The 13,030-nt window shown below is 43.8% G+C and overlaps 1 protein-coding gene across 1 annotated transcript in view; it reads left to right on the top strand.

The window, feature by feature from the left end:
- Positions 1–13,030, top strand: part of LOC102227310 (contactin-3-like) — a 95,608-nt gene that overhangs the window by 44,009 nt on the left and 38,569 nt on the right. Inside the window, exon 5 of the mRNA XM_023325255.1 lies at positions 11,754–11,852. Coding sequence (XP_023181023.1) covers positions 11,754–11,852 — 99 coding nt within the window. The remainder of the gene's footprint in view (positions 1–11,753; positions 11,853–13,030) is intronic.

The following is a 13,030-nucleotide window of genomic DNA, read 5'->3' as shown; positions in this document are numbered from 1 at the left end:
GAAGCAGGGCACATATGTCATCCTGCTGAGCAGGAGCCAGGTACAACAGCTGAGCTTTAATATCAGCCAGAACCTCAGAGTTCCCCAACCTTCCTGAGTGCTCTTCTGGTGACCAAACCAACCCATCTTCTGACATGTCACAAGGAAGACAGCAGGAGGTTAATACAGACATAGGAACACTTTGCTTTTCTGCCACATCAGCTCCCCGACCGTAATAGGGCTTCAACATATTAATGTGGCACAATCGAGTCTTCCTTCTGCGATCAGGTGTAGAAATGATGTAGTTTAATTCTGACACTCGGCTCTGAACCATGTAGGGGCCAGAAAAACGAGCAGCCATACTAGAACCAACAATGGGTAACAACACCAACACTCTGTCACCAGGATGGAACTGTCGGTGCACTGCATGCTTGTCAAACCTCAATTTCATCTTAGTCTGTGCTGTAGCAAGAGCCTCCTTAGCCAGAGAAGTTGCTTTATGCATCTTCTCTTTACACTTAGTCACAAACTCAGCAGCACTGAGTTGAGAGGAAACACCACATTCAAATTGTTCCTTTAATATCTTCAATGGGCCACGCAGGTCATGCCCAAAAACAAGCTCAGCTGGACTGAAACCAGTAGACTCTTGCTTTGCATCACGGATTGCAAAGAGTACAAAGGGAACACAGTCATCCCAATCTCGTCCGGTTTCATGGCAATGCTTGCTCAGCATGGATTTAAGAGTTTGATGCCACCTCTCAAGTGCACCCTGAGACTCAGGATGGTAGGCTGAGGATACAGAGTGTGTGATACCCAGTGTTTGTATTGTTTGTTTAAACACTCTGGAAAGAAAATTGGTTCCCTGATCAGTTTGCACTGTTTTTGGCAGACCAAATGTGGTAAAGAATTTAGTCAAAGCCTTCACAATTGCCGAAGTTGTAATCCGGCGGAGAGGGATTGCCTCAGGAAAGCGAGTAGACAGACACATGATGGTTAGCAAAAACTGATTTCCTGATTTAGTTTTAGGCAAAGGACCTACACAGTCAAGAATAACATGTTCAAATGGCTCACCAATAGCTGGGATGGGGCGTAGTGGAGCGGGAGGAACCGTTTGGTTAGGTTTACCCACCACCTGACAAGTGGCACAGCTTTGACAAAACCGAACCACATCGGTTTTTAATCCTGGCCAAAAGAAGTGTTTCAAGACCCTGTCATAAGTTTTGGTGATACCCAAATGTCCAGACCATAAATGTTCATGAGCCAATTTGAGCACATGCTCCCGATACCCAACTGGCATGACTATCTGGTGAAGAGTCTGCCAATCTTCTTCAGGCGTACCACCAAGATGCTGTACCCATTTGCGCATTAAGACACCATGGTTAATAAAGAATGAGTGTCGTTTCCTCTCTTCAACCTTGTCCGACTTCACAACACATTTCACTAGCGTTGGATCAGTTGTCTGTGCTTTAATAAGTGCTTCTCGAGTCACAGGTAGTGATGCTTTAGCAGGGGATTCCTTTTCCCTACTGACGTCCTCTGCTTCAACTGGCAATCCCTCATCCTCAGCTGTAACTGAGCTGAACAGTGTGTCAGAAAGTTTAATATCTTGCTCTTTCTTACGTGCTTGAGCTCTAGTCACCACACTAACTGTGAATACTTCTGGCAATGTTTCTACCAACACATCTGGCACTAAATCAGACATGGGAGTATTCACCACCTTCAGTACTGGGTAAACTTTCCCTCCTGCTATATCATTTCCCATTATAAACTGCACCCCATCAATGGGAAAACAGGGGCGCACAGCCACCGGAAAGACTCCCGAAACCAATGGGGTTTTCACATGAACCTGATGAAGAGGGGCAGGTAAATAACTCATCCCAACACCTCTCACAATGGCATCTGCATCACAAGCCGACCTTTCATCAAAAGGCAACACATTGCTCAAGATCAAGGATTGTGAACCACCGGTATCCCGCAGCACTTTTACTGGTTGCTGATCTTCAGGTTCACCTGTAAGAGAGACAAATCCATCAAAAATGAAAGGTTTAAAACATTCATCAGGATGATCAGTTTTAACCAATAGCTCTCTCATCGAATGATCATTGGCTGTTTGAATTAGTCCCACTCCTTTTGATTGTTTAGATGAATTCCCCTGTTGTTTCTAGACCAGTTAAAATGCCACTACTAATTAAGCTTTTAAGTATGGTGGCATAAAGTTCTTTCTTCACCATTGAACTAGAAAATGGAATGCTATAATGCTGAGCTAGCTCATAAAGATCTTGTTTTCTACAACGATCCAATTGACTAATGGAAGGGTCATCCACAAAACTAGCCAAGTCAAAAGATGCCATACTACAAAACATCCTACTTAGAAACCTCTCCAAAACAAAAGTTATAAAGTGTGATGGGACAGCCAAAAATGAACAAAAGAAGAGAGATCACACAGACCAATCCGCTCATAGGACCGTCGGATCTGGCAATGCTCCCTCTACCCTACCACACCAATGACCAGCTTACCTAACAAAATAAGAGAAACAAAGCCGCGGAAAATGGGACAACTGAACCCACCACAAAACAACAAACAAACAACAAAAAACCCTCACAAGTTCAGCTCAACAAAAAAAGATCCCGGACGAGTCCCCAAATTGTTACATCCCCAAGGCAGTCTAGGGGTTTTGGAGGGGGGGGGTGGCTGTAACAATAGATAAGCCAGGAAAAATTAAGAGACAAAAACCAGGAGGGTAAAATTAAAGGGTTTATTCTGGGGAATCCAGAGAAAACTCAAAGATGAAAATGAAAACCTACAAGAAAAGAAAAGGGAGAATAACAATGAAAACCAGGGTTTCTAGTAGACCAAAATCCTCATTTGCAGCACCACCAAGCTGCAGCACACATGCTGCCCAATTGGCCAAGAGGCCCCGAAAGTCAGTTTCCCAGCTAGTTTTATACTCTGCTCATCAAGAGACAGAGTGAAACCAGCTGGGCCTGCTTAACCCGCCGGAGCTCAGCAGCAACCCGAACTGGGAGGAATCCCACATGCAGCCACCACTGCATGTAACACCCCCTTTTAACTATAAAATAAAAAAACACTTTCTAGAGAACTGGAAAAGGTACAAAACCTGAACTCCCTGGCTCACCACAAAACAGGAGAAAACCATTAACAAAAATGGCAGAGAACCTCTACCAGCTTCCACTGTGAATAGAAACACCCTACTTTAGTTAGACACTTGATTCTTCACAATATGCTCACATAAAGATCATTTAAGGCCCCACAAACAGTCAGCAGACAGACAAGATCACTTCAGATCAAGGCCCAGGGAAAAAGGGATCTGGCATCTCTGGCATGAAGCTGTTTATAGGGTGGCTGACAAGCTCCAACACATTTCACCTGGGGCAGCCAGGTAAAACTGAGACACAAAGAGATAACTCTCTCATGAACAGAGCCCCTAGAGGTCAGTGACCGTAACACCTGGGACTTTCCCATCATGGACTCCTGTATTAAACTCTTAACAAGAACATTCTGGAAATGAATAAGGGCCATCAGTTGGCCGCATACCTAAATGGACATCCATCCATCCATCTTCTTCCGCTTATCCGGGGTCGGGTGGCGGGGGTAGCAGCTTCAGAAGGGAGGCCCAGACTTCCCTCTCCCCAGCCACTTGTTCCAGATCCTCCGGGGGAATCCCGAGGCGTTCCCAGGCCAGCCGAGAGACATAGTCCCTCCAGCGTGTTGTTGTTGCGCAACACCTCCCACCCTCCTTTCTGTCTCTACTCTCTCACTCTCGTACTTCCTCTTCTGAGAGGGGAGATGTGCTACCAGCTCTCCATCTAACGGGTTAATTGAGTTTCCTAAATCTGCCGGGATTTACCCTGTCCAGAACTGAAGTAAACTCTGTTTAAGCTGGTTTCGAGAAACGATTCGCCTGGTTTCTGACGGCCAACATCCAGGTGTCCCACCCTTCTTCCCCCTGTGAATTAGCCAGACTGAGCAGCCTACAGCCAACTAGTTTCACAGAGCACACCTGTTAACGGTCGCTCGTTCTCTATTTTACAACTTGCATTTGTTATTGAACCAGGTAGGTTTTAGTGACTCGGGCGAGTCCCAAGGATGTTGTTTTAAATTTGGGCTACCAGCAACCTAAAAACATTTTAAACTTTTTTCTCTCCAGAATCAAACATCACAGCTATTTTACAACCATCAAAGAACTTTAAGGTGACTCATTAACTGAATGTCCACAACATCTTTTAGATTTTCTTTATGCTAAATATTTTATTAGTAAGGCAGTTTTGCAAGGGTCAGTACAGCTTAATTCAGTAGCAGAAATAATCAAATAAGTAAAATCAATCATCTAGTCTATCTGTCCCTACTGCTGACACTGAAAACTAAAAAAGGAACCTTTGAGAGAGACGGACGGAGCCTGGCGCCTCGAACCCCAGACCTGGCACGATGACGAAGAAGGTGCTGCAGCAGGAGGAAGACGCCGATCGATGAAGGCCAGGATCTCCGCAGGTCTGATGATGAAGAAGGTGCTGCAGCAGGAGGAAGACGCCGATCGATGAAGGCCAGGATCTCCGCAGGTCTGATGATGAAGAAGGTGTTGCAGCAGGAGGAGGAAGTTGATCAGCGAAGGCAGGAATCTCTGTAGGTCTGATGAGCTTCTTCTCCGCATGGATGGTGAGGTCACACAGGACTTGGTGCTGGCAGGAAGGAAGGCACCAGTTCTTCTTCTTTGTCTTTGCCTTTGTCTTCATCTTTGTCTTTGGGGTCTGAACCCAGCCGATGAGAGAAGTGCGATTTGAAGCCACAGGTTGTGGGGCTGACGGGTTGGTCCCCATGGCCGGACAGTCTTCGGCTCCGTGGCCCCGGCTCTTCTTCAGCTGCAGAGTTCTTTGTCCATCTCGATCTTGGCTCGAAGCTGCCCGGAGGATCCAACAAAAGGTTCCTCTTTTGCACCTACTTTTTATAGGGTTTATCCACCTTTTGGTGCGTTTTCATTGGCTGTCTGCTTAGACAGATGACCTCACATCCATCACTGTCCTTCAGACATTATGTCCTAATGTCTGTGCTTCTTTGTCTCGGGGTTGCTCAACCTCCTATGTCCATTGCCTTCACAACCTTTCACCTAAATAAGGCGTTGATCATCTCTGCTCTCCTGTTAGTTCCTTGCCTTTCACCTTTCACCTACTCTCTACCTCCAACATATCAGTGATGTTTAATTGCAGTTACACCTTTTACACCATTTCAAGTTCAATGTCAAAATCACATTTATATCACATTTATTTTCTTTAGCTTCTCTGATTTATCATTCATTTATGATTTTATAACCATAACTTATTAATTATACTTATTATAATCTTAATGTGAGTTATTACAGATGTTTTCTGAAAAGAAACCAAGAATAATCCATGATTCTAATTATTTGATGCCAAAGTTACAGTTACTTGTTTTTCTTGTAAGTGTTCCCACAAATGTAACTGTAAGTATTATTACAAGTAAACCAATATTAATATAAGTATTTTACTTTGAATCTTATCAAATTACTCAAAATGTTTTAGATTTCATTCTTTAAAACTTTCATGCTTTGAAATAAGGAATAGTCTCAGCTATTTTTTATAAATCTGCAGGCTGGAACTTACTTCCTCTTTTTCCAGGAAACCTGCTTTTCTTGTTTCATGACTCTCTCTGACTGACTATGATTTCTTATGATTAGATAGAAAAAAGTAGAATTAAAGCAAAGTTTGCATGAGACAAAAACAACACACACAACCAGATTTATTCTATTGACACTTAAGTCTACTGTTGGGCCTTGATGTCACTTGAGTGATAAAGATAACTTTATTTATTATTACTGTTAAACTAAAATCTCCAGCATGGGGAAGTGGGATGAGCTCGGATTTTCTTGACACCCCCTCCACGAGGTCAGACCTTTCACATGCTGGGAGTCCATCACCCTCCTGCAGTTCGCCGTCCTCATCCCCTGGAAAGAGAAGAGGTTCGTCTGGGATGTGAAGATGCAGATTCTTCATCCTCAGTTGTCACAGAGGGCTCAGTGTAGTCATCAAAACTCCACTTCTCTTGACACCCCCTCCTTGGAGTTTTGATTTCCCCCATGAGGTGATGAATGTCGAAGAAAACTTGGATCGCTTTGATTCTTCTACAGGAACCTTCGCTGGATGAACTGTCAGTTCTTCAGGATGTGGGATGATTCTTTAGGGAAGATGGGCTGAGACAGAAGGCCTCAAACAAAAAAAAAAATTCTGGCTGTTCAGCAGAGCAAAGCAAAAAGCATAAGCATCATGACGCTTTATCCGTAATCATGATCCTTTTCCATTTTAATCCATCAGGTTGTGACAGGAGTTCTTCTTTAGCATAGTCCAATTTCTTCACGGCCCTCCCAGTCCAAAGCCTTGAAGTTGTTCTTTGAACGGCAACCTTCCTGTAATAGTGGCCAGTCTACTGTAGGATGGCATGGTGCTTGATTCTCTGGCCATCTTCTCGTAATGTTCTGGTTTGCTGTAGCTAAGAACTGGCTTGAGCACTGCTTCCTCATGGACCCCTTTCTTCATCAGTAGTACTGTGTTGAAGTTCAGTACTCACTTTACAAAATCTTGGGCGTTGAATCTCAGCTTGATCACCGTAGTTGCAGGCCGATCTTGAGCTTTAATCCAAACTCTCTGCCCTGCTTTCAGTGACACTTCGAGCTGCAACTTCCCTTTTTCTTCTCTGAGCAAAAAGGAGAAGTGTCTTCGCCTCCCTGCTTTCTGTGACGTGAACGGAGTTCCTCTGCAGGGGAAGACCTGCTCTTCTAGCAGTTGTCACTGTGTCCATCAGCACCAAGAGGTACTTCTCACCTCTCTTTCCTGTTGTCCCCATTGGCTCTGCTACATCCATGCAGACTGAACCCCATGGGACTGTGCTCTTGATGAACAAACCTTCCATCCGCTGTCCTGGGTGCCCTGGGTAGCTGTGCAGAAAGTTGATGCAGTTCTGTTGAGGTCTCCTCCTTTTCCAAACGATCTGGACGGCCGGCTTCCTCCGGTTTCTTCCCCAGATTTTCCTCCTCGAAGTGATCATCCATCACTCCGTCTCTCTGTCGGTTCGAGTTGTCTATCCCCCAAAGCCTCTCTTTGCGCTCTTGAGCAGGGATGGGTCTAGACTATGTTGGCTACTAGCTTCACTGTCTGGATCCGGTCATTTATCCTCAGTAGAAGCTTTCCCTCACCTGTATGCCATACAGTTACTGCAAGGGTTGTGACTGACGGCCTTATCAGTCACCATTAACTCTATTCCCTAAGAGTTAACAAACCAAGTGAGCTATTCAGATCCTCACATCTGTTTATACTGACTTGGCAGGTAGGGCCCTCCTACTTCGTTAGTCGAGCCCCACGTTGGGCGCCACTTGTTGTTGCACAACACCCCCCCCCTCCTTTCTGTCTCTACTCTCTCACTCTCGTACTTCCTCTTCTGAGAGGGGAGATGTGCTACCAGCTCTCCATCTAACGGGTTAATTGAGTTTCCTAAATCTGCCGGGATTTACCCTGTCCAGAACTGAAGTAAACTCTGTTTAAGCTGGTTTCGAGAAACGATTCGCCTGGTTTCTGACGGCCAACATCCAGGTGTCCCACCCTTCTTCCCCCTGTGAATTAGCCAGACTGAGCAGCCTACAGCCAACTAGTTTCACAGAGCACACCTGTTAACGGTCGCTCGTTCTCTATTTTACAACTTGCATTTGTTATTGAACCAGGTAGGTTTTAGTGACTCGGGCGAGTCCCAAGGATGTTGTTTTAAATTTGGGCTACCAGCAACCTAAAAACATTTTAAACTTTTTTCTCTCCAGAATCAAACATCACAGCTATTTTACAACCATCAAAGAACTTTAAGGTGACTCATTAACTGAATGTCCACAACATCTTTTAGATTTTCTTTATGCTAAATATTTTATTAGTAAGGCAGTTTTGCAAGGGTCAGTACAGCTTAATTCAGTAGCAGAAATAATCAAATAAGTAAAATCAATCATCTAGTCTATCTGTCCCTACTGCTGACACTGAAAACTAAAAAAGGAACCTTTGAGAGAGACGGACGGAGCCTGGCGCCTCGAACCCCAGACCTGGCACGATGACGAAGAAGGTGCTGCAGCAGGAGGAAGACGCCGATCGATGAAGGCCAGGATCTCCGCAGGTCTGATGATGAAGAAGGTGCTGCAGCAGGAGGAAGACGCCGATCGATGAAGGCCAGGATCTCCACAGGTCTGATGATGAAGAAGGTGTTGCAGCAGGAGGAGGAAGTTGATCAGCGAAGGCAGGAATCTCTGTAGGTCTGATGAGCTTCTTCTCCGCATGGATGGTGAGGTCACACAGGACTTGGTGCTGGCAGGAAGGAAGGCACCAGTTCTTCTTCTTTGTCTTTGCCTTTGTCTTCATCTTTGTCTTTGGGGTCTGAACCCAGCCGATGAGAGAAGTGCGATTTGAAGCCACAGGTTGTGGGGCTGACGGGTTGGTCCCCATGGCCGGACAGTCTTCGGCTCCGTGGCCCCGGCTCTTCTTCAGCTGCAGAGTTCTTTGTCCATCTCGATCTTGGCTCGAAGCTGCCCGGAGGATCCAACAAAAGGTTCCTCTTTTGCACCTACTTTTTATAGGGTTTATCCACCTTTTGGTGCGTTTTCATTGGCTGTCTGCTTAGACAGATGACTTCACATCCATCACTGTCCTTCAGACATTATGTCCTAATGTCTGTGCTTCTTTGTCTCGGGGTTGCTCAACCTCCTATGTCCATTGCCTTCACAACCTTTCACCTAAATAAGGCGTTGATCATCTCTGCTCTCCTGTTAGTTCCTTGCCTTTCACCTTTCACCTACTCTCTACCTCCAACATATCAGTGATGTTTAATTGCAGTTACACCTTTTACACCATTTCAAGTTCAATGTCAAAATCACATTTATATCACATTTATTTTCTTTAGCTTCTCTGATTTATCATTCATTTATGATTTTATAACCATAACTTATTAATTATACTTATTATAATCTTAATGTGAGTTATTACAGATGTTTTCTGAAAAGAAACCAAGAATAATCCATGATTCTAATTATTTGATGCCAAAGTTACAGTTACTTGTTTTTCTTGTAAGTGTTCCCACAAATGTAACTGTAAGTATTATTACAAGTAAACCAATATTAATATAAGTATTTTACTTTGAATCTTATCAAATTACTCAAAATGTTTTAGATTTCATTCTTTAAAACTTTCATGCTTTGAAATAAGGAATAGTCTCAGCTATTTTTTATAAATCTGCAGGCTGGAACTTACTTCCTCTTTTTCCAGGAAACCTGCTTTTCTTGTTTCATGACTCTCTCTGACTGACTATGATTTCTTATGATTAGATAGAAAAAAGTAGAATTAAAGCAAAGTTTGCATGAGACAAAAACAACACACACAACCAGATTTATTCTATTGACACTTAAGTCTACTGTTGGGCCTTGATGTCACTTGAGTGATTCATTTTAAAGATAACTTTATTTATTATTACTGTTAAACTAAAATCTCCAGCATGGGGAAGTGGGATGAGCTCGGATTTTCTTGACAGTGTCCTGGGTCTTCCCCGGGGCCTCCTCCAGTTGGGATGTGCTCGGAACACCTCACTAGGGAGGCGTCCAGGAGGCATCCTGACCAGATGCCCGAGCCACCTCAACTGGCTCCTCTCAACGTGAAGGAGCAGCAGCTCTACTCTGAGTCCCTCTCGGATGACTGAGCTTCTCACCCTATCTCTAAGGGAGAGCCCAGACGGAGAAAACCCATTTCGGTCGCTTGTATCCGCGATCTCGTTCTTTCGGTCATGACCCAAAGCTCGACTATAGATGAGGGTGTGAACGTAGATCGACCGGTAAATCGAGAGCTTCGCTTTTTGGCTCAGCTCTGTCTTCACCACGACGGACCGGTACAGCGACCTCTTGACGACAGACGCTGCGCCAAGCCGCCTGTCGATCTCCTGCTCCCTTCTTCCCTCATTCGTGAACAAGATCCCGAGATACTTGAACTCCTCCACTTGGGGCAGGACTTTTCCCCCTGACCCGGAGAAGGCACTCTACCCTTTTCCGACTCAAGACCATGGCCTCGGACCTGGAGGCACTGATCCTCATCCCAGCCGCTTCACACACCTAAATGGACATGTAATTCTGAATATCCCCTCTGACAGTATGAGGTTTTATCAGACATTAGCTGTTGAGGTTCTAGTGCATCCTAATTTGTTTGAATTTTCCAGATTCATTTATGCTGTATATTTGCAGTTGAGTTGTCCGGCAGTGCCCCTGAATCAGCTTGACTTAAGAATTCTGCCGGATACGATACATTATAACAGGGAACGTCTGTGCACTGGCGCCATTGCCCAGACCAATCATCCTGGCACTGTGATAGCCTCCCTCTGTAATCTGTAGGCCAGCCATTCTTATATGGCAGAGATTGATTCTGCTTACAAAGGAATCACTGCAGCTATAGTGAGTTTGGCCTCTCGCTTTCAGAGTTACAGTGTGTGGTCAGCTGATTCCCATGAAGCCCATTACTCTTCTGTTCAGAGTCTATACAACCACCCCGACCTCCAAGAACTAAACCTACAGCATCTTTATCCCTTTTTTGTGCAAATTTGCACAATCTGGGCAAACAAGTTGACTTTTTCCACGTCTGCTAGGCAATTAGAAGTTCTTTGATTCACCTCCGCCTGCTTTTAAAGGCATCGTTGTTCTGATGATCAGCCAGCTAGAAGACCAGCTATGACTCAGAGTTCCTCAGAATGAGAAGCATCGTTAGAGGAGAGAGAATCAGTACTTATTACGGCAGCCTGCTGAGATCAGAGGGACGTTACCTCCACGTGTGTTTTAATCGCGTTGCCTCCTCCTGCTGCCTCTTGCGGCCCTGCCGTGACTTGGCTCCATTTGAGTCCGCCGCGGTCAGTGTAGAGCTGCTCATTAATCTTAGCAGCAACTCTGTCCCACTTCTCTCCATAATCTTCCCTTCTCCTAATTTCCCTTATCGGTCACACTGACTTTCTTTTTGTTTGTGTTTGGAAGGCTTACTCCAGGCTGTTAGCCAGGGGGTGCAGACAGGGAGCAGAAAGGACTGCAGCAGCTCACCCCTCATCCCCCCATCCATCATGAAGCCAGGGGTGGTTTATCATGCCAGGTTTTAGGTTGTTATTTTTTTTTCATCCTGTCCCTGCCAGCAAATGCTCATTCATTTGAAGGCGATAGATAGTGCTGAGAGTACTGATGGGGAAGCTAATGCTTTTAAGTGCAAGATTACACCACATTTAATAATGATGTTATTTATTGCTGCTGGCTCTGCAAACTGTCATTTGTCATGCATTCCCCTCTTGTGTTCTACTGGCGTTTTCCTTCCTCCTTGCTAATTTTATTCCATTTCGGTCTAATCTTTTCCCTGCAACTTAAATTGCCATGTTGCTGCAGTAAACAGCAACGAGGCAGGTCCATCTATTTCATCAGCACTCCGATGTCTTTGAAACCGTCAGCTGCTGTCAGGAGGCGCCTGCGGGGCAATCACAGACGGCCTGTTAAAGTCTCAATCTTCTCCTGTGTTTTTCTGTGAGGGGAGTTTAGGGAAAAACCTGCGTTGTGCCATTTCCAAAGCCGACCTCATCAAAGAAACCAGGATGAATAAACTGTTCAAAGAAACACTGTGGCAAACGTGGTGCTATATGCTACTGAGGGTTTTAGCTTTTGTTAAGCTGCTGACAAATTCAATTGTGATCTTTTTTGATTCATCAGATCTTGACAGCTTCAAAACGCAGTCAGTGAGGAGTGCAGTGAACGTCCGTGAGGGCCAAGGAGTGGTTCTTTTATGTGGAGCTCCCCCACATTCTGGAGGTAAGCGCTGCCACATCAAGCTGCTGTTGTTTGTGTACTTTTGTTTTGCTTGTAGAAATACCCAAAGGACTTTCCCTCTTTTACTTTGACATTTAAGGAAAAAAAATCAGTTTTTATCTTATTATGTTTGGGGCAGCAGGAGATTTTTACATTGTGTAATAATTAAACAGTTTGACAGCATTTATATTTATGCAAAAATTATACATTATATTTTTAAAGCTGGTATGAACCCCTTGCATGTTATTGTTTACAACCTGAAAATTTGCGCATGCCAGAGGGCAGAAAGAACAAGTCCGTTAGCCAAATAAAACCATTAATTACTGTTATATGCCACAGCAAAGGGAAATATAACGCAGAAAAACCATTGGAGAATAATTCAAACCCACTTGTATTTTTCTGTTTTCTTGCTGTCTGTGTTGGCTATGCTATACACAGACATGTAGCCATGGCAGCTGACAACAACGGCACTATGTGTTTCAATATTCACCATCAAAAACACTAAAACATTTCCTACACCAATTTGTTGACTTTGCAACTATTAGTTATTTCAACTATCACTATGGAAGCGCTCTCTCTGATTACTTCATTTCTTCTAGATGACACAAACACCTGTTCTTGTCTAAATGCATCTCTCTAATGCATATTTTGGCTTTAGGGAAATACAAATCTCATTATAATCAGTTTTCTGTCTCATTATAAGAAGAAATTTTCTGGTTATTTCAAGATATTACTCCCAAATTTATTTCCTTTCTTTGGCAGTTAGTTTGATAATTAAAATGGCAATAAAATATTGTTACAAAGTCAATATTTAGGATGCTCTATTTTTATATCAGAACTAGGATCATACTGTATAATATTTGTGTAAATGCCCTGAACCTGTTGAATTATTACACAAGATAATAACAAGAAGGTTTGTTGTTATAATGAGATTCTTTCCTGAATTTATTTCTTTGCTCTGGCAGCTCAACGCTTCCATATCAAACATGGAATAAACAGCCAGAAAATCTCATAATAGCTTAAACATAGCATAGTAATTCAGCATATCATTGTACGTCTTGGGATGTAGATGGCAACGCAAACATAAACATGTATCCATTCATTTATAAGGTAATCTGCTCTAGCAGCTAACCTTAACTACTTTTCACACCCTGTTTTATTTTTTATGAGCAGCAAATCTT

The sequence above is a fragment of the Xiphophorus maculatus genome, chromosome 20 (genome assembly GCF_002775205.1).
Source record: "Xiphophorus maculatus strain JP 163 A chromosome 20, X_maculatus-5.0-male, whole genome shotgun sequence".
NCBI classification, from domain to species: Eukaryota; Metazoa; Chordata; class Actinopteri; order Cyprinodontiformes; family Poeciliidae; genus Xiphophorus; species Xiphophorus maculatus.
This window is presented reverse-complemented; position numbering and strand designations above follow the sequence as displayed.